We start from the raw sequence: 24,475 nt of genomic DNA on the forward strand, positions 1-24,475 counted from the left end.
CCGTTTTTGGAAGTCACGGAAGAAAAATACAGCAGGCCTTATTCGAACTTTGTGTCTATTATTCGAGAGGTATTCGAAACTTGAGGGCATATTTGATTTTGTAGTAAGGGGTGTGCGAATAATCGGCAATTTCTGATTAAGATAATTTTTCGCTAGAGTTTCTAGTTTTGTGTATGAGATAAACATATGGTTTAATAAGAGTTCATCTCTACACATTTCACATAAAGGATTGTCTTGTTTTTTTAGTAAGAAATTGTGCGTCGGGTGCATGCGTCCGATGCGAAGACTACATAAAATTACTTTGATAAATTGTTCCTAATGCTTACATGAATAATATTCTCCCAGGATAGGTTTTACAAAGTGCAATTTGTTTACTTTCTTATCCCACACCTCCTTCCCATTTATCCTTCAATTTACTGTGTATTAACTTCATGCAGCCTCCATGGGGCATTTTTACTTTTTTTTTTCACCACTGCAAGCTTGTTCAGTACATAGGTCAGCTTTCTCGTTACTATCTATCCAGACATGGCTTAGGACACAACAGAACCTTATGCCACGTCTTTATGTAATGACCTTTTCTATGCTGTGAATGATGCTTCCTGCTAAGGGTTCACCTACATTTCTAGAATGCAGTGCTGTGAGTAGGCGCAGTGAATCAATGTTGACTATACTGTTTTCATTATTTTCATTTATTAATGAGAAGATTCAATGTGTTGACTATACTGTTTTCAATATTTTCATTTATTAATGCGAAGGAAAACCCATCACCGGAAGTTGTCCGCAAAGTTCTTCACAAGATGTGTCTACAGGAAGTGCTACCTCTCACGTGAGCTCACTCGAAAAAATAAATTCGCCAGCATTGGAGCTCGAACCCAGGCCCTCTTCGTGCCATGCGGGCACGCAACGCATATGCCGTGAAGGGTCGCTGGTTCAAGCATGTTAGAGGGGCACGAAGTGAACGCACTGGGGTGTATATGACGGCAAAGTGTGTTTGAGATTATTTCATTGTATGAAATCCTTGATAACTTGATAACAATGGTGACGTGCAAAAAAAGTTGCTGACATTCAAACACAAAGCATTTCTCCAATGCAGCAGACTGCAGTGCTCTCCAGGTTTTAATGCGAAAGCATTTCTTGCCTCATGAGTGGCGTGGACAGGATGTGTCAAGCTTTCACCAATCCATAGCCATCCAACAAGCCAATCCATAATTAAATCCATAATCCCCAATCCAAACCATAATCCAACAGGGCACGAACTGTCAATGAAGAAAAATAAGAAAAGAAAATTGGGGTCTAGGTAGGAATCGAACCTGGGCTTGCGGCGTGTTAGACAGAGACGATTCCACTGCACAACGACGGTGCCAACGTTTGCAGCTGCATAAAGGTGCATCTAGTGAATGCAGAGTTGTCTTAGAAACTGATCTTCGAGATATGTACTGAGGCAAACATAAGTAATTATAAGCAGATAAATTACAGATGTCACAATTAACCAAGTAAATTTACTTCTTGAATTACTCCTCTTAAATTTATTCCTTGCTTGGCGTGTCATAGCACCACCATGTGGCATCCACTGAAAACCCTCTCGCAATGTATGACACTGAGCCACCAGATGGTGCCCACGTAATAACGCAGTGGACGCCAGCTCGGCCACTTAGCCATGCCCCAAGACGCAAATTCAGATTGCGGACCGAGCATAGCTTGCGCATTTCCGCACATAAGGAGACTTAAGTGCACCTCATAATTTTTTTATTTTGCCTTTAGCTACATGGAGAGCACAACTATCGCCAGTAAAAATGGATGCACAATTCGGTAGCCTCACCAATTTTTTTCCCCTTTTTACCTTGTACTAAAGCACTCCCAATGTATTTTGCTGCTTTTGAGTCATCTGTGTAAAATCCTGTGTACAGTCACTGAGTGATTTTTTGGACTCTGAGGGACCCATAAAATGATCCAAATAATGGACAGTCTGAAAAGATCAGTGAACTTCAACAAAACTTTTCTGTGAAAAACCGGCTTTAAAAATCGTGAACTTCACCACTTCTTTTGTTCCACTTGCAAGTGGTAATACTAGACTGTATTTGAGCCATAGTCATGCTTTCATCATGTCTGCACCACCTCACATCACAATACCAGACAGCGCGATGTGGCTGCAGGTTTTTCTAAAGTGGCTTCTGCTCCAAAATGTTGCCATTCTACTAACTGAAGCTTTCAAAGCAGTGGTTTTGTTGGGGTGACTTGCAGTGTGATAAGCTGATTAGCACAGGTAGGTGATCACTTCCGTAGGGGTTGTATAAAAATCCCACATAAAACCACTAAAAAACAGAAGGTGAACTAGAAGATAAATCTATACTACTCATTTTCCCTGAGCTCGGACAGCAGTAAGTATGTTTACCAGTGTTGAGTAAACAAAGATTATTTCATTGTATGAAATCCTTGATAACTTGACCTCTAGTAGGTGCAGAAGGTGCAGGGCGAAAAACATAACACTGCTACGTCAACTCACTACTGGGGACCTTTGGGATAGATCAGCTGTTTTGCCAACAGTCATCGATTATGCCTGTTACCAACAAATGCACTGGAACCTCAATTTCACTTGATTTTCATCGCATGTGCACAGCATGAAGAAGCACATCAACGGCTTTTTCATTAAATGGCCGTGCAGGTTTCAATAATTGAATATCCCCACTTCCATCATTCTGGCAGCAAACAAGAACACAAACACAACACAAAAGCAAAGCAAGAAAAAGAGAGGATTCTTGAGTTCTCACAAGTGAGCAGACTACCAGTGCACAGTGGTCACGCTGATTACCAGAGGCAGGGACCAACACAGAGGAAGCCTGGGGGGCCACCACCATGAGTCCATCCACCAACACGTCTTCAAGGTGTTTCAGGGTCTTCCGTACACACAGGAACTGGGCATGGCTAGCGATTCCTCCTATCGCAGGCTGGTGACATACGTGTAGATGTCCTCTGGGGGCACCTTGCAGACGCAGAAGGTGAACGGCGAGGCATCGTGCCCTTCGCGAAGGCTGCGCTGGCGCAGCTGGCGCCACTCTTCAAGCACACGGGTGTAGCGGAGTACTTGGTTCGTCTTGTTCATCTCCATTGACACCCTCAGCAGGCCTCGGTAGTCATACTCCAGCCCACTATATGCTTCACCAAAAAGTTTTGTTCCTGTGGAGACGGAAAGCACAGGTCACAACTTTCCTGGCAGAAAGCGGAGTGCCTTGCCAGTAGTACACTCGGTTCACTTGGCAAGAACTATCCCGTAGAGTTCTTTCCACCGTCACCTAGCTTCATCTCTGATTCTCAAAGTAATATCCGAGGGCCGCTTAGGGTCTTTGAAGACACTTATACGGGGTCTGTGAAGCCTTACTTTTAACAAGGCCACCCTGAATTTTGACAGGGCATAAGACGAAATGAAAAACACACTGCACTGCATGGCATGCAAATGTGGAGACAGTATTAAATACTTGCTTTGTCATGATTTTAATGCACCAACTTGATTTGATCCAGCTCGGTCATGTTTCTCCGAGCTCATGGCTTTGAGCAAGCAATTATGCTCTGTCTCATAGGTTCCTTGCAGCACTACCCAAGCTGCGATGAATGCAGAGGCGACATTCTGACAGTGTAGAATGTAGTACCAATATAAAATGGGCATATGGGATAGTGAAGAAAATAGTGTGCCTCATATTGTACTCTAGCGATGGAAAGAAACGCGAATAGCACGGCGCCTACATGGTCTACTGTTCAAATTTCTTTTTATCGCGCTTTTACTTGGGTGGTAAAAACAAGATGTTAGAGTCGTCCTAGAATGCATCACGGATGATGCTAGCATCTTTTTGCTACCACCGAAATAAAAGCATGATGAAAAGAAATGCGAACAGCGGAGCGCCTAGGCTTCACTCTGTTCGCGTTTCTTTCCATCACCCTTGTACATGTGCCAAAGGCTATATCAAAACAAGTCTTACCGTATGCTCGAGTTACACACACACCTTTTCCCGAGTTAAGTGCACATGGCTCTTGCGTACAGTAAAATGTTTCGAAAATGGTTGCACCCTTCGAAGCAGGACCCCTTGCTTCAGACTGGATTCATCAGCGCTGTTTTCAGTACACTCACTGGCCATAAATAATGCATCAGGCTTTCGCTTCGTCTCAGCTTGCCTATAAAAAATGTATGAGCAGAGTGCCAATTCTGCCTCTTCTTGACTTAAGAAGAGCATCGATTTCTTGGCAAAAATTGTTCCTGTTCTAACAACCACATGGCGCCACCAGGCTGAACTTATCGTTGAGTCTCCGTTTGCATACGCCGAACTAAATTTGCGAATGTGACAAATGGCGCAACGTCCCCCAAAGTGCTTGCGTTCAGCTTACGTAAGCATGCATACACTTATGGTATGTAAACAGCATTGATTAATACTCTTTTTCTAACCATCTGCGTACGCCGCGAGCAGATGACATGCAGACGATGAGGCGGAGAGGATTACATTGAACGCGCTCTTCCGATTGGCTAAGGCGGCCTCTACCTTCCATAGTGCTGCAAGAAACTTATGAGCTGGAGTATACCTAATAAGAGCAAATGCAGTCATTGTAAACCGGGACCTAACTTTCGCACTAAAGCGAGCTAAGCATGAAATGAGGTATACACATTTGCAAGCCCACAGAGGAAGTAAGAAAGGCGATGCGGCTTAGCAGCCCCTTGGCAAGCTCACCGATGGCAATGGAGCGCAGGTAAAGCTGCTCAGCCTGCTCGTAGAGCTTCATGTCGTAGTTGTAGAGCGAGGCAAGGTGACCCACTGACAGGGCCACTTCGTAATCCTCAGGGCCAAGTAGCCGCTCCTTGATGTCAATGGCTTTCAGGTGCATCTCTTCCGCCTCCTGAATCACAGAGAAGCTGAGTCTGTACACCACCTTCAGGCAATCTTCCTGTATAACCTGCCCCTCTCAGCATTAGCCTTATAGCACAGTAAGCAAAGGAGGCAACACTTGGCCGCACAGTCTTCCGAAGACTAGTGACACCACTGCAGTTTGTCCGGCCAGAGAATTTCACTCCAGCCGCATTCAGTTCTGGGAGAATAACTTCTGTGATAAGCTACCTCCGTTGCAAGGCAACAACAGAGAACTTAATTATGAGCTGATGGACCATCACCATCACTAGATGCCCTTAGCACACAAACTAACAAGAGGCAGCAATTTTCTACCTGACAAAAAGCACAGAATGACTACTGGTAGCATTTACTGCAACATTTGTTCCACATAAAATTTTATTAGTAACACCAGCCTTTCTTTCATAACAAGAAGGACACCTAGCACTTTCTTCTGTAATTCATCAGCCTATTTCACATTATGCCATCACTAGCACTAGACTGAAATGTCTGGCGCTGACAAAATGTCCAACTGGGGCAAAAGTAATGTAGCCCAATTGTGTCAACCCTCGTGCAACAACGCAGCAAAAAACGAACTGCCTCAGGAAAGAGCAGTCTCTTAACACAGTCAACTTGTCTTGTCGGCTATGTCTGCATATGTTCAACCACAACGGCACTTTCTGTTAGAAAGAAAAAAAAAACAAGCACAACCATACTAGCAATTTGCAAAATGTTGAGTTGCGTACATAAAATAACAGAGAGAAGCAGCACTAAGCCGAAACAAATAGAATCACAAGTGGTTTGTCCCAGATAAAAGTGCAGCTGTCCAATTTTTTAATAGTACAGCAGCACCAACCAGAGCAGCAATGGAAGTTGTGTCACGTCAGCAGAACAGCTGAGCAGGTGTTGCTGCAATTGGCAAGTGCTCTGTGCACATGCTCATAATCTCGACAGTTTCACCGCTGCAGTCCTTCACGAAACGCTGAACGGCCATCTGGTCAGTGCTGCCACAATATGTACTACAAAAAAATTGGGAGATCTGTGCAACCATCTTTAAAATGACCTGTGTGACACATGTAGATCGTGCAAAAAAAAAATATTTCTGAGCAGAAACATGACAAGCATTTCTGCACGCCTTGATGCACCTGCGCCCAGTAGTGAGAAGCCCCATAACCAGAAGCCAGCACTTTTGCACATGCCTTGAAGCGCCGCATGGACTGGTAGAGGCGGCCAAGGTTCCCATAGTGCTTAGCTGTCTGTACGTTCATCTCCCCGAAGGCCTGGCACGAGAGGCGCAGCGCCGACACGTGCAGGTCCAGGGCTTCCTGTAGCAGCCGCTGCTCCTGCTCCTTGTCAGTGTTGTCAATGGCTATCTCCTCCAGAATGAGTGCTGCATGCAAAACATTTTTGCAAAACTGTCTCTGCACAAGCATACAAAACCCTGCATGTGTGCATCTGACCACCAAGGGCACTAAAGACAGCACCTGTGCTACTTTACTGGGAATAAGAGAAAATACCCCTTTTGCAAAACCGTAACAGAACGCCTCCCAATTAACGAAAAAAAAAAGGCAGCTCAATAAAAAGCTACTTTGGCACACCAACAGAAAGAAAGGAAACTGACACATTTTTTCTCCTCTCATCTGGATGGCATGACTATGATAGGTACAATCCCGTTGCCCAATAAAGCAACACACTGCTTGGTTATGATAGAAGTGTGCTGAAACTGCTACCACAGTGCACTCTCAATGCTGCCGTAAGCCTAGATAAACCTTATGTGATAAAGCTACTGCTGCAAAGCGATAAAACTGACAGCAAGGGGGGGAGGGGTTAAACAACCTTTCTTCCCCAATTCAGCATGTGGCACCGCAGTTTGTTTCGAGCCTTGATACACGAGAACTGCTCCGGCTCAGATGAAGTGCAACATAATGAAGGAAAATACAGTGAACTAAAAGCCCAGCTTCCATTATATTGCCATGATGTTGAAAGGTGGAAGTCAATGCAGCATGAAAAACCCCACACATTGTGCAAAATACTCCTGAACATGAAAGATCCATTAATATATCCTCACCCGATGCCATTTGAAAATGTGCATCACCCCCTAAAAAGGAAGACAGTGTTTATCTACCTTTGACTCTCTTTGAAGAGGCCAGAAGCAAGTGATCTTCAGGGAGCAGACGGGTCATGATCTGCATTGCTTTTTCAGCATGGTCTCTGTAAAAGGCAGATGGAAATGTACAACCAAAATGAGAAGGCCTATGGAGTTTAACCGAATGCTACAAAAAAAAAAAAAAAACCAACAAAGAGCGAAAAGTGATTACCTTGCATTCTGAAACCTTCCGGATCGGTACTCGAGTACATAGGAGGAATAAGCAAGGTCTTCGTGAGCCAGGGCTACGTGAAGATTGTTGCCCCCATGGACGTTTTGCCGGATATCTAAGACTTTCTGTAATGTTCAGACAGCAAGTAAATAGTAAATGTGTGGAAAAGCTAATGAACAGCATTCAGCACATGACCTGCAAGTAGTTAACCAAGAAAAAAAAAAAAACCAAATATATTGGCCTTAAGTGTAACGATGATACAATAAACTACATGTAATTGGTAGCAATGCACATAAACTATAGATATGAACCATTTTTAGTTACACTTAAAAACAATCAGGTCATTTACCCCTTTTGCCGCAGCCTTCAAGCAATGACAGTGACGCAACACAAAGGCAGAGACGAGACACTGTTATACTTTTATTGCAGAAGCATAAGGAGGTTGGTTGTTCACTCACCCTGTAGACTCGTACAGACTGACTAACAGAGTCAGTATTTAGTAGGTAGAAGCCATAGTCGAGAAGAGTGTCGGCAGTTTTGGGGTGTTCACGACCAAAATGTTCCCTGTGTGATAAAAATGTGTGAAGTGTTCAACCCTATCTCTGCAGGTTACAAAAGGCAACATAAAATGACGGCACTGATATAAAATGGAACAATTTCAACAGCGGAAATTGCCTTCATTCCTGAAAAAATCCCGAACCAACTAAATTATGCTTTATAGAATTTATGTGAACAATAAAATAAAATAATGGATGGCGGGAAGGGGTGGGGGAGTGATGCACCTAACTGGGGCTTATAAGTCAAACTCGTTAATAATGATTGCTGACTTCAGACGACGACTGGCAAACCGCGCCAACTAGTTACATATAGATATAGCGGGAGTACACGCCAGGTTTTGAAAACAAATACAGAGTGGTAACATGCTGGGAAATCAACCATAAACAGAACATGGTTGTGCAATATGCACCAGCAGCAGCACGATGCACAACTAGTCAGTGACGCGTAAAAAAAAAACTAAGATGAAGGCACACCCATCACAAAGCCACACCCATTGCAAAGGTGAAACATATATTTGCTTCTGCCCTCAATAAGATGTCAAATCTTCTCCTGCAGAAAAAAAAAAAAAGGCCTTTATACTGATTTTTTCACTACTTAGTAATATTGAAAGCTATCTATGAAAACAAGTAATTCTTGTGTGCTGTTGTGCATGCTACAGGTCATCTTGGATTGAACGTTTTTACAGAAATCTTTCTAGTCAGGAGGTGAACTAGAAACAAAAGAATGTAAAGCTCCGACCAAATTTCTCATGAAGGGGAAACCCTCTTCATAACACCTTCGGTCAGAGTTTAATGCTCTTCTTTTTCTACATGTCATGTTTTATAGACCACAGTTGGGCCACTTGGGGAGTTTGTGCCAGTACTGTTAGAGTGCTGCCACATTTGTTTCGTACAGAAGAGAAAATGTGCGGGCAAAACACTGCCACCAACAGCGCACACCTGGTTTGAGACTGGCGCTCACTAGATGAGCCAATCCACAACTATGGGCTTCTAGTGCTCGCGGGTCGCCAGGTCCAAAATGTACTGTAATTTTCTTTGTTTCCTTATTGACAGCGTTGCTTGGCCATTAACAACTTTTGTAGCTTCTATTTACAATACAGGCCCTGTGTTTGCACATCGGAACATCCCAAGGTGCAGGCTGGTGTCACTTCGGAGCATGCATGCTCGCCACAGCAAATCTCTTTTTATGTGAAAGGCAAGTATAATTAATATGATTAACAGCACTACATATTCAACAACTGCTTTCTGGAGTGCTAATGCTTTCAGCAAGCAACATGCTGGTGGACGCAAAATGCAAAAGCACTCAAGTGCCATGTGCTACGCTAAGTTAAGAAACTCAAGTGGCCGAAACTAATCTTACTTTGACCCTCCTTTAATCCCTTTTGCATTCATTTGCCTCAAGCAGCATTTCAAGCGTCCACCATAAGTGACATTTACTGCACCTTTCCTTTTTTGACACCTACCACCAACTACCGCACATTGTCACATGTTAAGTCGATGTGTTTTTTTTTTTTTTTCAAACATGGCATTCTGAAATTGAGGGGATTGGAGCTGACTTATTTGCGGGGTATGAAGTAGTTCCGGCCGAGCCGCGTGCAGGTGCAGGTGCCCACTCCTGGCAGGACGCATAGAGCTTCATGTGTTAAAAAAACATTAATTTGTGTGCAAATAAGTTCGCTATGAAAATTTCGACTGCATACCGTTTCCCCGGCTTGCTCATGTTAGTGGTCACTTTTCCTGGCGAGAGGCAGACAGCATGGGAGGAAACTTCCAGCAACCTCCAGAGTGCACGTCACACCGGATTCCGGAAACTATGGACTGTTATAGTTGGGTTGCCACTAGTGAATCGGCCACACACACAAGTATGGTAGACAGGATGAGCGCAGTTATTACCTTTCATCTCCATTTGCCCCCGGTTTCTAGGCTTGCCACTGCAACATTAGGCATTTTCTGCTTTAGGCCGTGTGTGCTGCGTTGTTATTCCATTGAGGGTGTACACATTGACTTATATTTGGAGTTAAATGTTTTTTTTTTTTGTCAGTGAGGACTGCTAATTGGGCAGTGGGGGGGGTTGACTTATATTTGAAACTGACCTATACGCAGCAATATGCGGTACTTGCTACACCGACCAATGACCTACAGAGCAAAATGATGAGAATGAAGCTGAGGCATAAAATCAATCGTCCTCACGATACACATACGATGAAAAGGACACTTACCAAGCCAGATGAAGTGCCTGCTTGATAAGGAGCTCTGCCTGCTTGAATTCTCTTTTCACGACGCAGGCCTGGTTAGGGCAGATGAGAAACAGGATGCAAAAGGCAACCAACCAAGGACAGACGGGCAGCAACAAGTAAAAAAAAGCACAACAGCACTACTCACTTTTGAGGCTTGCCTAAGGACATCGATGATTGACTGAAAAACCAAAAAGGCACACAATAAATTGCCACAGTAGTCACTGTAATGTCAGGGTCTCTGCCAACTGCCACATCTATCTATCTGCAAGCTGGCAAGTGCTAGTGCTTACTATATTCCATTTCATTACTTCCTTGCAGCACTATGGAAGATAGAGACTGCCTCAGCCAATCAGGAGCGCATTAAACGTGCTCTCCCGTGCCACCTCATCTTTGTGCCATCTGTTTGCGGCTTACACAGATATGGTTAGAAAAGAGTATGAATCAATGCTGCCTACATACCATAAGTAGTATATGCACACTTACGTGCACTAAATGCAAGCAGTTTGCGGAACAGTACACCACTTGTCACATTAGAACATTTAGTTCACACATTCAAACGGAGATGCCACGATAAGGTCATCCTAGTGATGCCATCAGGTTATTATAACAGGAACTATTTTTGTCAGGAACTATTTTTGTCAACAAACAAATGCTCCTCTCTTAAGCCTAGAAACGGCAGAATAATCTCTCTAAATAAAATAGAGCAAATTTATTGCTCAGACGTTTTGCTATAGCCAAGATGAGACAAAGCGAAAGCCTGGTGCCCCACTTGTGGCCAATGAAAGGTCTGGAAACAACAGTAACAATGATGAATCCAGGGAGCCGCCACTCCTTCATACGTATGTCATAATGAGCCCCTCATTTCCCTTCCTTTGTCTGCATAACAGCTTAATGAGAGCCCTGGCTCTGGCATTCTTGATGCTACAGGTAGCATAAGAGGGTTCTTGCTCAGCTTCCACGCTCGCCATTCGATCGCATTCCACGTAATTGATACTCGTGGTAATACAGGACGTACCACGCCCGCCGCTATGGACGAAGGTGGTGCTGGTGAACGCTCTCAAGGTTAGGTTACATACTAAGTAAATACCCCAAAAAGCAGAAGATTGGGTAGCCACTGCTGCAGCACAGTTGGCAGAGCACTGGACGCGAAGTTAGGAAGTCGTGGGTTCAGATCCCACTGGTGGCATGTGGTTTTTTGCTTCTGCTTTCCAATAAGTTATCTTTTAGCGATAAAATAATCATTGCGAATTTCCACTGATACATGCAAATTAAAAAAAAAAATTCCCCTATGCTGCTGGCTTCCATTTTAGTACGCAAATGCCATTTAGTCTATTTCATAACTTTGTTGAACTGCGCTACTCACCTTAGGATGTGCATTGGAATTAAGGTGCATAAGTGCCTGCATTGCCCAGTCATATGCCTGCACAGAAAAAGGAAGACAAAGATTATAAATATGAGATTATCTTTTGGTACCTGTGCATTTATTTAGATACCTACTAAAAATTATTGCTCCTGTACTGTTGTTGGCCTTGCATATTAATTTTTCATAGATTGCATTTTGGGGTCTGCTTTATACAGAACTTATTTAATAGCCTGTGTGATAAAAATGCCGCTGTCAGCAAGCCAGCCCTTAAAATAAAGTGCATGAATGAGTGGACTGGTGTCGCCACCCGACAGAAAAAACAAAACAGAGAACACTGGCATTGGCCTTCATACATTGCTTTAGCAACAGAGGCCAACACCAGTCCACTTCACTGGCTGGTCTGGTTGGGCTTGCTCTTCCAAGAACAAGGCTTGCCAAAAGCAAGTGCTGGCCAACAATGGCTGCATTTTGTGGGTTTTCATTAAATTTTTGTGGTAAAAGAACTACAAGGTTTAAATTTTGATGTACGACAATAAAAGTGAAGCCAATTAAACACGTTTAATAATATGAGCTTCATTAAGTGTTCCATGTCTTATTATCAAATTTTATTAGCGAAATTGAGGAATATATGAAATGTCTGTCTATACAACAGCAAATACTTCAGCAAGAAATCAAAGTTCTAAATCATACAGTTTTGCAGCTAGGAAACAATCCCTTTTGGCCGCATAGTTGAACATGCGACTGGGCGAAACGGTCAGGCGAACCCTTCGCAGTGCAGGGAGTATCAAATTCTGCCCGAATGATGTGGAAACCCTATAAGTGAGACAAATAACATCGGTAACATCAATACCCTTTTCGACAGGGTACTGATGTCCTCAGAGTCACTCAGCATCCTAGAATCATTGTTACCTAGATCATCGAAAAAATCTACCATGGACGCAGCTCAATAATGAGACTGGCCACGTTTCAGGGCATGTGCCACACTGGTGGAGGTGACAATTCTCAACTTTTACACTCCAGTCTTTTCACAAGCGGTTCAAAAACTGCCGCCATATGGAAAAAAAAGCAAACCAAAGAAAAAAATTAATCTATTGTAGGATACAACTTAAGCTTGCAGTGAAGCTCAGCCCGCATTCAGGACCGCCGCACAGAATTCTTCCGCACCAAAAAAGTTGTCCGTTGTTAAAACTTCTCTTGTTACCTAAACAAGAAGCTTATCACAAGAAAAAAATTTTAAGCTCTAGATTTTTGACACCTGGCTTGTTTAACAGGTTCAAACATTAAAAGGGCGATTTCGTTTACTGTTGAAAATGGTTGCGAAGTAATATATGACGCCGCAGACCCATGGCCCAGTGTTACCACCTGCTGTTTTTTTTTTTTTTACGTTGTATACTACTCTAGTTTTCTAGCTACATGGCAAACAATGCAGCATGTTCAAGACCAGGGCAGAAGCATTTAAAATTCCCATTTGCATCCATAATTAGTGGGCTAATGATGGTCAATGCTATCACACCAAGCAGACAGGTGGAAATCTGCAATGCCAAATACACTGCTTCAGTCACACAGCAGTGTGACGAAAAGCTTGAATAATAACCTCTTCATAAAGTGGAGTGCACACAAACAATTAGACAAATTTTCAGCAAGTATTAAGACAAATATGCAGGTTACAGGACATCCTCCCGACATAAGCGTCACTGAAACAAGGTCTAAATCAGCCGAAGAGCAATTTAATGTTGACTTGTGCTGGCAGGCTGAACTGCAAAAAAGTGCTATAAGGGGCATCTCAGGATAAAAGTTAATCACAAACAATAAACAATTTCAAATGACAAAAAAAACGGAGAAGTCTCTGTTCCCACAGTGCACTCCAAGCCAATGCCTCAAGTAAATGTTGCAGTGCAAATAGAGCCATTGATGCACTTCAAAAGGTCACAAAGCCATCATACCTCCTTGTACTGGCTACGGCAGGAGTAGAGTGATGAGAACTCGGAGTAGAGGCCTGCCAGGTTCAGCGAGTGGCCCACGTTAGTCAGCTTGACAATGTACAACTTGGTCTCCTCCAGAGTCTCCATGGCCTCCGTAAACTTGCAGTACGAATGCTGCACATGCAGTAGCCTGCAAACGCACGATAATCGTGAAACAACAAACAAATAATCGACTTAAGTAACTGAGTGAGCTACCGCACACAGCATTTACTGCTCATGGCTCCCAGCCAGTTTTGCCTAAATGGTAAGAAGACAAGCTTGAACACTGAGCAGAGGAGTCTTTTTTTTATGCGAAGCATACTAGCCGCACAACCGAGCTCTTCCTTGCTGCACCACGCGCGGCCGCGTAGCTACCACTTGACCTACATCGGCGCACCACGTGATACGACGTCACAACAGCTGTGAAAGCTGGGGCTCAAATCGTGCGCTCGCTTGCGGACGCGCAGCCTCCGCCGGCGGCCTAACTCCCGCTCCTACCGCTAGGAGATACTGACGTCACGCAATTGTATAAAAGGCGACGCACTCGTTGAGTCAGTTGAGCAGCGAGATGTCGGCCAGGGAGAGGGCGGCTCGCCAGACCGCAAAGCGCAAGTTACAAAGAGCCACGGAAACGGGAGAAGAACGAGAAGTACGGCTTGCCAAGCGACGTATGCTTCGCATCCTAGGCTTAACCATAAGCTAAGCCAGGCCATTTTTTTTTCTTCGGCTGCAGCCATGCTGCTGGGACTACACACGCACAATGTAAGGCACATTACGCAGGCAAGCTGTCCTCTTTGTCCACATCTCGTCTAGTCAGCCACAACCAAGAAGACTGGACTGCCACTTCAAACCAGCTCTACAGTTTCGTTGAAATATCTTCTCCGACGTGAACAAACAAAAGAAGAAGTGCAAAAGAAAATGAAAGTGTGACAAAACTACAGCAGTCTACACAGGACACTGGAAAAAATGTATGGCAGCTGCCTACCTCAAGCAACATTCCAGAGCAGACACCCAGTGCTTGTAGTCATCCATTTTGCGGCATAGTGAGAGACAACTAAGCAGGATCTTCTCACTTTCACGGAACCAACCAGCATCGCTGAGGAAGTTGCCTGCACACACAAAGCCAGACCACTCATGTAGCAAGAGAAGCCACCAGTGACACCAGAACAGCCGGAAACATAAGTGTCAGACAACATAACAAGTGTTCTTGTACTAGCAGGCCTAATAAAAGATTACAGCAGTGATAATGAGACAAAGAGGAATGGCCTTTGCTACTGTCCCAGCATGTTTGTTATTGTCCAGTTAACTCATGTGAGCTAGGCACTTCAAACATAGATGGAACTTCCAAGACATGACAACTTTCATAATGACTGACCAGCACATTAAAGCAATACCATGAAAACACGTGCAAAAGGTAAAACACCGCTTGCCAAAGAAAAGCTTTCTTTGTTGGTATTTTTGAATTTTGAAGTGCTACAACAAAGTATTGGACAAACAGTTGCAAGCGCAGTGAACGCTACATGCTCATGTGCTTTCCTCATGAAGGTCCATTGAAAACCCTTTCTAACGTTATTAGACTATTAGGTTATTAACGTTATTAGGTAGGACACAGGCCTCACCTCTTTTCCACTAACACTACTCTGCAGACACCCCATTAACCCACAAGAATGAAGAATCCTTGATGTCCCATGCGTGCAAAGAGTGCCAATGATGAGTACAGTCATTAATTGTGTGAAACAAGCTATTGTCCTCTTCTTTTTTTAGTTATTTAATGCGAAGAGTCCGTTTTGGTGCTCTCGGGATTCAGGAACACCACTCAAGTACACTTGCCCACTTTCCTTTGATGGATAAAACAAAGGGGCAGAAAAGGCACCGAAACCAAGAGGAGCACCGCCAACTCTTCAAAGTGACCAAAAATTTATCTGTATTATGTGAAGGCTAAAGTAAGGGCAGCCTTTTTAATACACCTGATGTTTACAGGGCAAAGTCATCAGTTAGAATAAGCCCAGAAATTTAAACCCTGAGATTTCTAATTAATAAGGTTCTTCCACAGTGGTTTTATTGAAAGGGGGATAAAGTGCTTTGTTTTCATTCACACTGAATACAAAATAAAAGAAAGCAGAAAACAGAAAAACTCTGTCAGTGGCGGCCAGGACGGACTCCAGAGCACCATACACCACGTGCAAACAATCACGGTTGCGGCTGCCGTCAAGTACAGTCCTTCAACGCATTCTAGCCACAGAACTCAAATTTGAATAACAGATATGTCCTGTGGCCAATTTTTAAAGGCGGCACGGTCCATCAGCACCGCTGTCAGCTAGCCCTTCATGGTGCTGTGCAACTAATTTGCATGCTTCAAGCAGCCTGCAGCAGTTCATCTAAACTGTATCATATTTTGAAGTATTGGCCCCAAGGGGAGTTTGGAACTCGTGTCATTAACAGCTCCGCGACCTATGGCATACTGCCTTCTGTGCAGTAGCGTGCTATTAAGATGCCATGTGTGCACTAAAGCAGCCAGTTATGCCACCTTTTCTCCCCCTGCTACCTGCTCATCTATGCTGCCACAATAACTGAGCAGCCTTAGAGACGAGGGCCTCCAATCATCAGATCAGCACTCTTAAATGTGCACAGGCTACCAGAGGGCAGGAAAAATAGGTCAACTTTCCAGAGACCTTGTGAACTCTGCATACTGTTTACAAAACACAGAATCCACTCAGCATGCCAAGGCCATGTAATGCACACGACTTGTCCCATTTTTTTCAAAACAGATGCCAGAGGGCATCTGCTCCACAGAGTTCAGAGAGCAAACTGCCCTTAAGCAGGCACCACCCTAAAACCTCTCAATACAATTCAAACAGCATGGCGTAGTTAAAATAATGCAAGGTCACATCACTACTGCAGAAATAAGGTCACATCACTATTGTGCAGTACAGACTATGTGAGCACCTCTTGAAGGAGCCAGAAATTCAAACTCTGACCCCAAATGTTGCTTATTAAAGCAGCAATGAAAACAGTGATTCGATCTACTAAATACAGGTTTTTTTATCAACTAAAGCTAGATAGAGATGCACTGATGGGGCATTTCCAGCGTCATAGGTGTGGCTCACACGTATATACATTGTTGCCTGTCCATAGGAAATAAATGTGCCCTCACCAAGTGATATCCCAACCGGTATGACATACTCATACGAGCAGTAGTGCAAAGTGGTGTTTGGTGAGGAGGAGGCGCAACGCCGGTGATAGGCCTCAGCCAATAGATGAGCTGTCTGCGTGCCGTGATCCATGACTGCTTGGAAGCAATGGTGCAGGAGGTGCCTGGAAATTAAAAAGCAACAAGCAAACAAATCAAACAAAACAAGCACACTCTCGCAATAATCTTCACGTGCTTCACATACTTTAATGCTCTTTGTATTTTCGCATTGAAGCAATAAAAACTTCAGACCAATTTTGCATGGTGGTACATTTCTACCTTTAAAGATTAGATTTTTATAAGTTTTCATCCAGAAATCAGTTTCTCATGCAAGATGACTACAACCAGTCATCTTTCGCACACAGGCACATCACAGCAGCACGTCACATATCGTCTCGCACCGACCATGCGCATAAAATTCAAACAATTTTCGCTCGCACAAAGAAATATCAGAATTCCCCGTTAGTCTTGGCTATAAGGGAGTGGAATGCTTTACCTGCTAGCATTGTGGCTATTAACGAATCATCGTATTTCCGTCCATCGTTACTAACATTTCTTGAATCAGGCACAGCATTGTAATCCGTTTGAACTTGCCGCCTTGTACCTTTGTTTTGCCTTGTACGTGTACATATTATTTTTGTTTATTGCACACAGCACCATGCCCACGATGCATAAGACCGACCCAATTTCATAATTACCACTTTGTTCTTTCATTCTTTTTTTTTCTCTGTATTACGTATGAAGTGAACCCTTGAGTATTTTTGTTATTTGCTGTTTCCCCCCTCCCTATGTAATGCCCAGCCGGGCCCTTAGGGTACTTAAATAAATAAATAAATAAAAGCTTGGTTTGTTCAGGTTATATCTTGAATAATTCAAATTGACTAAATACACAGTTAGTTGGTTTTCTGATAGAATACTTTCATTTACACAATTCAGTCTTTAAAAAATAAATAGCGAGAAAACAATGTTTTAAACCTGAGCATTTTTCATTCGTTAGAAACTTTATACTGACATGTGTAATCGATATGCAGCAAAGATTCTCTGTAGCCATTAATAAATATTTGAAGAAGAAATGTCAGTTTTGTAACAGACTAACAAAGAAAATGTCTTTTTAAAGTTATAGCTAGAACTTTTCGTTGCCAATAATACCATCAAGGCTCAGGTGGCACATGCTAACAGAAACAAACTGGTTAGCTGGTAGACCATTTAACTCCCAAACAGCTGCAGATGGAGCACCTGAAGCCTCATGGTTTCATCACTGCAATCAGTGTTGAGCTAGCTTACTTTAGATAATACGTGCAGAAAATAACCACAAAAGCTATGAAGCTAGTGAAGAACGACCAAATAAAGAAATAGGCTTGCACTTCAATGCTGATACATTCAGTGCATTCCTATTTCCTGTTTACATGCAAACATTTTCAGGAAGCATTTGACTTAAGGAGGTATTTGGTCTAACCCATCCCTTGAGCAACTTACTGTGGGGAGGGGGGTTCAAACACAGGACTATACTGTACTAGTTCATGAATCAACAATTCAAGCTCCAAACGTTTATGCAGCTAAACCAAACTCCATTTCTTGGCTGAATGGTGTTATCAACAGTGTTAGATTTTCTGTTTTTTAAAAGACACATAAAAAAGTATTTAATCTAGGGGCCATCCAATTAATACAGCAGAGGCAAGAAGACATCATGGCATGTCAGAAACTCTTTTACGGCAGTCTCCTGACAGTGACAGTACTGCTGAAATGAAGAACTCGCAACAAAGCGATGCATCCATCAGGCATCAATATGACCTTGATGGTCGTACTGATGCTGATGGTCATATTGATATTGATGGTCAGTGGCTGCCCACCAATGGGCTGCCATAGGCACACAAGCAGTCCTTAATCATACAGGCGCTCTTTCCATGGACCACACATTTCAGACTCTGCTGACTAGTAAAAGAAAGTTAAAGGTGCACTTAAGTCTTAAGTTCCATTGCCTTCTTTGTTACTTAGTAATGTAATAAGTAATTGGTGGTAATTATTTAATGAGATTAGTTAATTTAATAATCATGTTATCATTCAGTTCATTATTGTTAACCCGTTATTAGTTATTGTTTGATTAATAACATTATATTATTATTAATCATTTTAATTCATTTTTATTTTCAATTCTGGAGAAATTGCTAGCAGTTCACCAATTTTGTGATTACTTGGAATATTAAGCCATTGTTTCATTATTTAATTATTTTATTTAATAATTGTCATTTGAACTTTCAATTAAATCATTATTAATCACTACAAATCACAATTACACTCTTACTGGATGATCGACGGTTCATGAGGACACACACTGTCCACAGCCCGTAGTGACACATCCTGTCCGTGCCATTCATGAGGCAAGGAATGCTTTCACATTAAAAATTTGGAGGTTAATCAGTTAACTACCCAAAGTATCTCACAAGTTTATAGGCATGACTAGCAGCTAGTGCCAAGGCTCAGCAGCAGCATGAGAGAGCTTCTGACAAGTGGCCATAGATGACACCTGAATTTTTCAGAACTTTGCAACTAGTATTATTACACAACTCAGAGAAAAAAAAATAGCAGCTCCTGAAGGTAACTGCAGCTAAAGCAATTTAAGCTTAAAAAACTTCCTAAAAGAAGCTAAACCTTATTCTGTGATTCACTTCAACTTCCTCCAAGAGCTGCTAGCAGATGGTGTTTATTACTACAGCTTGCACAAACTAAACCACCTACATTGCTCCTGCCAGTAAATCAATGTAGGACTTATAAACGGGAACTAAAAAATCTTTTCAGCTGCATGCTGAAAGTTATTCACAGTTTCTAGGCTAGACTTAATCAAGACATTTTAGCAATCACTAAGAAATAAATGATGTGGGATTAGTCATACTGTCACACAGTACAAGCTGCGAAAAAGCACAGGCCATACCAGCACTTGATGCAAATCAGAGTTGAAACAAATCGAGTGCATATGATATATATTGCACACGCTTGGTAATAAGTCTGCGGCAAAGCACCTTATCAAGCGCTGGAGATAAGAGCCATTTGCTCGCAACTTGCGCAAAACAAAATCGATTTACAGGTTTAAACCGAAACTTGAACTTGTGGTTCTGCCCAGTCGCATTTTACCATTAAACACAAACCTTCATCGGAGCTTAACTAAAGCATCACGGTATAATTTACATGCCTTCACAAAATTCACAGTAACAAGCCGGCACGAAATGGTCACAAGTGTCACGAGATGTCTTTTATGCATTCGCACATTTTCAACAGTCGCATGCTACATGGGACACATCTCATGCAAACAGATCGGTGATATATCAGCCGAGAGAAAGATGTGGAAGTCAGTCATTAATAAAGCATAGATGTATACCTTTTGTCTTTCACCTTTGATATCTTCGCGAAGACATCCAAGTCGTAAAATTCCAAGCCTAAGAAACATAGTTTGTTTTGCTTGTACAACTGGAAAACAAACAAGCAACACATATCAGCGTTATTCAAGTAGCTGCAAAACGGACATCTCAATCGTGCCCGCAGAAACGTACTGCCGATATCCTCTAACAGAAAGAGAAAACGGAAGCTTATGAACGCTGATGCAATCAATTACTTACGTCCCAGGTTTAAGAGCACAAAAACAACGGCGTTATGAAAATGTCCGTGATGCTTCCGACGGCAAAACCAGCACTTCTCGAACCATCTACATGGTAATTTCTTAACAAATCTACTTCACGTATGAAACACATGAAAACAAAACATTAGGTCTAGAGGTCGGCATGAAGCGTTTAACCCAGATTACGCAGGCAGGTCATATAGTCATGATGGAACACTAGGTTCTACGAGTGTGGTTCAGTGCGTGTCGGTGTTTACACCGACTTGGGCCTCACCTGATATAAGATGTCGAAAGCAATGCTTTCTGGAAGATATCGCACATCCTTCTGAAAAATCGGGTAGTTGTTGACCAGCGTAGTAACAGCAGAATTGTACAGGGATTCTGGAATCCACTCCAAGCGGGAAGCCATTACTCCTGAATTGACATCAAAACGAATCGCAACTGCTCGTGGGGCAGCCTGGTGGCCCGGTGAGGAGGCACGGTAACAGTTGACAATGGTTATGAACAGCTTGCAGCACCTGCGCATCCAAAAAATTTAATGGTCAATAATTAAAAGTGTACGAAGCATTTTAATTTCATAAAAGATGTCAAGCGAAAGGACGTGCATCTGATCAAAGCACTTATTTTCTGTAACGTAATGGTAATGAGACCCTTAGTTTTCTGCTGTAATTATTTTAACTCTGGTTGTAGTAGACACAGTCCTGTTAAGTGGAAACGATACAGTTTTTAGCCTCGCAAGTAGAGTTGGTTTTGGCAGTTTCGGTATCGGACTCGGTGTGTTCGTGCCGCCGACTTTATTTTTGTTTGTATGTAGGGTTTACGTACGACGTTACGGCGGGCAGACCGTTGAATACCTTGCCTTCGTCTGGCCGCTGCTTGGTGTGCGTGCGTTTGCTGCGCTGCTTACCAATGGAGGGCACAATCACAGATGTGAGTCCGATATTTTGCAGTCGCCAAGCGCCTTTCGGTTCCAACGCGCGTTTTCGCGCGCCATATACATTATGATGTCACGAGCCGCACGAGCTTTACTTTCAATTTTCTTGCAGCGCGAAACTTGCGGAAGCGAACAGAACCGCACGTGTCCATGTTCTTTGTGTGACAGCGCGAGAAACATTTCGGCGCGCGTTGACAGTGAGTGCAAACCGTTGCTTGACAGCAGCAATGCCCGTTGCAATGAACAGCACGTTCTGCAGATGGAGAGGGCTTGAGTTGCGAGGTTTTGCGCGATCGATTGCATCACTCACCGGCAAACGGCAGCCCGTGATGCACGTAGGCCTAGTTTTATTCGTGCTTTTCTTCGCAGTCGGCCGAAGCGCACAACGCATTGAGAACGTAACTTGTGAATGAGGGAAGCATGAAAAGGAAAGCATTGAACGGCGCAGCCTTTGTTTTTTCAAATTGTTAACTTTGGTTGGTAAAGTAAAATGGTTGGGATTTGACCTCTGTGGGGCATACGAACGCAACTTTCAGCGGTAAGAAACTGTGCCGTAAGTCTGCTCAAAGCTTTGCGAAGCCAAAAAAGTGTTAAAAGTCTGCTATGCGAAACGGTGGCTGTAATGAATAAATCTGCTTCTGTCCATTTCGGTCACTGCTATGCAGAATCAACCTTTAAAGTTTCACCTCCCGCAACTTTTGCTTTAAGTGTCCGTATATGCTGCAGTTTAGCTTTGTTGACGCGGCTGCGTCAATTTAGTTGTCAATAAAAACTGCTGCAGGAGGTCGCACTACTGTAATCAGAGAATTCCTCTGGTGCTTAGCAGTTTATTTTTTAATTTGTGTGCTTCCTGACTGTATTTTTTATCATTTGTCATTCCTGAAAAGCCTCTTGAAGCCACAAAGCATCTCAGCGTGCTTGGAATCTTATTTATTCATGGAAGCAATTTTTTTTTTTCACATACACAACAGTACTGGGAGCCTTTGTCGGTGCCTAGGCCAAATGTATTACTGACGTGTAGAACTATAGGTGAAAGAACACACGGAATTCAGAAAATCGCGTCAGACTCGTTTCTCATAATCATCGCTCATAACCACCACTCATGGGATCTGTAGTCCCTTTGCTGGGCCACCTGCACTTGTGTTAGCAGCACTGCCATTTACTTATTTATTTACAATGCCCACAATCGCCGAAGCATTACAGAGGGGAGTGCGTAGTGAACATTTGTGAGGAATCTTGGTTGAAGAGTAGCAAGTTGTATGTAGAAGACTTTAGGAAAAAACAGTATTAATAACCAGACTGCAAAAGCATTAGAGGAAACAGTAAAAACCATTAAAAGCCCGACATAATATTAACAACAAACACCTAGGAATGAAAAAAATGCAGATAACAAAACGTACAGCTCAAATTGGTTCTTTCACGAGTACGAAAACATAAGGGAATACAGCCATGGAGAAAGAGGACAAAAATACAAAGCCAACTACTTAAGCATATCATTTTTATGATGTAATAGGATTGCAAACAAGTTCAAAACATCATGACTTCGTTTGAGCAGTATAAATGAAAAGTTGCTACAACACTTAAGCCATGTCATCAACAAACATAAAAGCGGATAAAGCTTTTCTGAAAAGGGCATAAGCATTGACGCATGCGATATCAGCCGGGAGGTGGTTCCAGTCGCCGCATGTACAGTACTCACGGATTGAAATAGGACATTCGGAGCGCTAGCCTTGCAGTGCCACGCAGGCATGTGGTAAGCCACAGGCCGGCTCATTGGCTACTGGAAGGAACAATTCTGCTTTGTAGATGTTCTCCCTCTCGCGCCATACCACAATGCACCACCTTGGTTCCATGAGCGTCTACGGGCGGCGCTCCATGAAGCGACGGCCACGCGCTCCGAATGTCCTGTTTCAATCCGTGAGTACTGTACATGGTAAAGATGAGTAAGAGAATGTGTACGTGTTACAACGAATATATCCAATCTTGTGTTTGTGGTCAACTCGTGAAGAGCGATAAGCGGGTTCTAGAATGAGCTGCTTTCTTAAAGTTGAATGATGGTACACCTGGTGAGTAATGAAGCTGAGTGCAGTTGGAATTACTGTACCCTATACCTTGATCGGAGTCTGGACTAGTGGCTAATCTAGCGGAATAGTGTAACTGCAGAAAGACATTTGGAATCTCCATATGTCCTGATGTTTCTTTGAGGTTTGTTCTCTTTCTTAATTATCTCGCAATATCTGTGCAGCCCACCTTGCTATGTATCTGTTTAAAAAACAAAACAAATTAAACCTCGACAGAGGGCACGAAAGGAAAACAATTTTCTCTTCACATGAAATGAGGAGAATTTCAGTTATTCACTAAGCTGCAAGAATTTATGCTGGGGTTCTTGAGCGCAGCAGTGAAGCTGGTGTGGTTGCCTGCTTATTTAATTTCATGCTCAGGGGAAATAAGGAAAACTTGTTATGACTCTGCAGGACCCACTTGAGTGCACACCACCAATGGCTGCACTCAGCCCAAAATCATTTGCTGTAGTGGAAAGGGAACTTCCGCCAAGCTTCGATAATACTTGGCCGTGGTACAACTGGTGAGTTGAAAAGTTACACAGTATGATGGCCAAGTGATTAACTGTTGTTCTTAAATGTAGGTAAATTGATGTGTGTGTGTGCATGTGTATGTTTTGGGTTGTGTGCATGTGCGCAGGGTATTCTGCATAACTCGTACGGTGCTTTGAGAAAAAAAGTCTTCACACAGAATGAAATGGGGCACAAAATATTTATAGCCATGTTGCACAAATCGCAAAATATTGATAGCCATGTTGTGCAAATTGCATTGTTTCTTGTAATTGGGGACCTTTGTCTTTTATGTAAAACTGGATTTATTTGATTTATAGAAGAAACAGCACCCTCAGGAAAAGAGGGTTTGATGGTGCAGAAACGTGGATACTACGGAAGTGCTGTTCATGGAGGTTGTAGTGTTTGTGACATTAATTCTTATAAATGAGAAGGAAAAAAAATATTTGATTTAGAAAACAATCTTCTGGTGCAGCTTAGCTGTCATTGATTTCTTATAAATGTAATAAATAACAAGGCATTTATGTACCAGAGTAGAATAAGCACTGGTAGCACATTTTGATGGTAGAACCAGCCATAACATTTAATTTAAGAGGGTAGTTTTTTGACAAGTTCATTTGTGCCCGGTTTTGAACATATAACATAGCGCCCTACTTTGGCCCCTTGAATCCTGAAAAACAAAGAAACAAAACTAAAAATTGAAGAGCTACATTTATGTTGCACCCCCCTGTCTGATTTGGGTTGATTTGGGTTTTGTGGCAGTTTACCTTCTGCATGGTTTTCTCAGGTCTAAAAGTTTACAAAACATGTTTTGGTAGTTGTGCTCCCTAGTTTCAACACTCCCAGGTTTTTTTTTTTTTTTTCACACAT

The 24,475-nt window shown here is 42.8% G+C and overlaps 2 protein-coding genes across 6 annotated transcripts in view; one reads left to right on the forward strand and one right to left on the reverse strand.

Moving 5' to 3' along the window:
* Pat1 (Protein interacting with APP tail-1) lies at positions 1–20,543 on the reverse strand. Its single transcript, XM_077653252.1, has 15 exons — positions 20,376–20,543; positions 19,865–19,953; positions 16,456–16,616; positions 14,287–14,410; positions 13,284–13,452; positions 11,341–11,397; positions 10,123–10,155; positions 9,960–10,027; positions 7,642–7,747; positions 7,184–7,308; positions 6,991–7,076; positions 6,065–6,255; positions 4,713–4,878; positions 724–3,174; positions 1–670 (listed from the first exon to the last, which is right to left on the reverse strand). Exons 1-14 carry the CDS (start codon positions 20,508–20,510, stop codon positions 2,936–2,938), a joined length of 1,749 nt encoding a protein of 582 aa, XP_077509378.1. The 5' UTR covers positions 20,511–20,543; the 3' UTR covers positions 1–670; positions 724–2,935.
* A 240-nt stretch (positions 20,544–20,783) lies between these two features.
* Positions 20,784–24,475, forward strand: part of LOC144120643 (uncharacterized) — a 45,002-nt gene continuing 41,310 nt past the window's right edge. The window contains exons 1-2 of one of the 5 annotated variants that reach the window (XM_077653254.1): positions 20,784–21,031; positions 23,510–23,619. In XM_077653254.1, coding sequence (XP_077509380.1) covers positions 21,011–21,031; positions 23,510–23,619 — 131 coding nt within the window. In that variant the 5' untranslated portion in view covers positions 20,784–21,010. Of the gene's footprint in view, positions 21,032–21,125; positions 21,233–21,336; positions 21,589–23,509; positions 23,620–24,475 lie in introns of those variants that run through there. The other 4 variants (XM_077653255.1, XM_077653256.1, XM_077653259.1 and 1 more) reach the window with 4 other exon arrangements.

This window comes from Amblyomma americanum, chromosome 2, assembly GCF_052857255.1.
Source record: "Amblyomma americanum isolate KBUSLIRL-KWMA chromosome 2, ASM5285725v1, whole genome shotgun sequence".
NCBI lineage: Eukaryota > Metazoa > Arthropoda > Arachnida > Ixodida > Ixodidae > Amblyomma > Amblyomma americanum.

What these genes read in the sequence shown, in the direction of transcription:
- Pat1 (XM_077653252.1), bottom strand. Translation starts at nt 20,510, where the DNA reads ATGGCTTCCCGCTTGGAGTGGATTCCAGAATCCCTGTACAATTCTGCT. An exon ending in CTTTCGACATCTTATATCAG is followed by an intron (nt 19,954 to 20,375) that starts GTGAGGCCCAAG and finishes TTTGTTTTCCAG; the next exon opens with TTGTACAAGCAAAACAAACT. An exon ending in ATTCCAATGCACATCCTAAG is followed by an intron (nt 10,156 to 11,340) that starts GTGAGTAGCGCA and finishes TTGGTTTTTCAG; the next exon opens with TCAATCATCGATGTCCTTAG.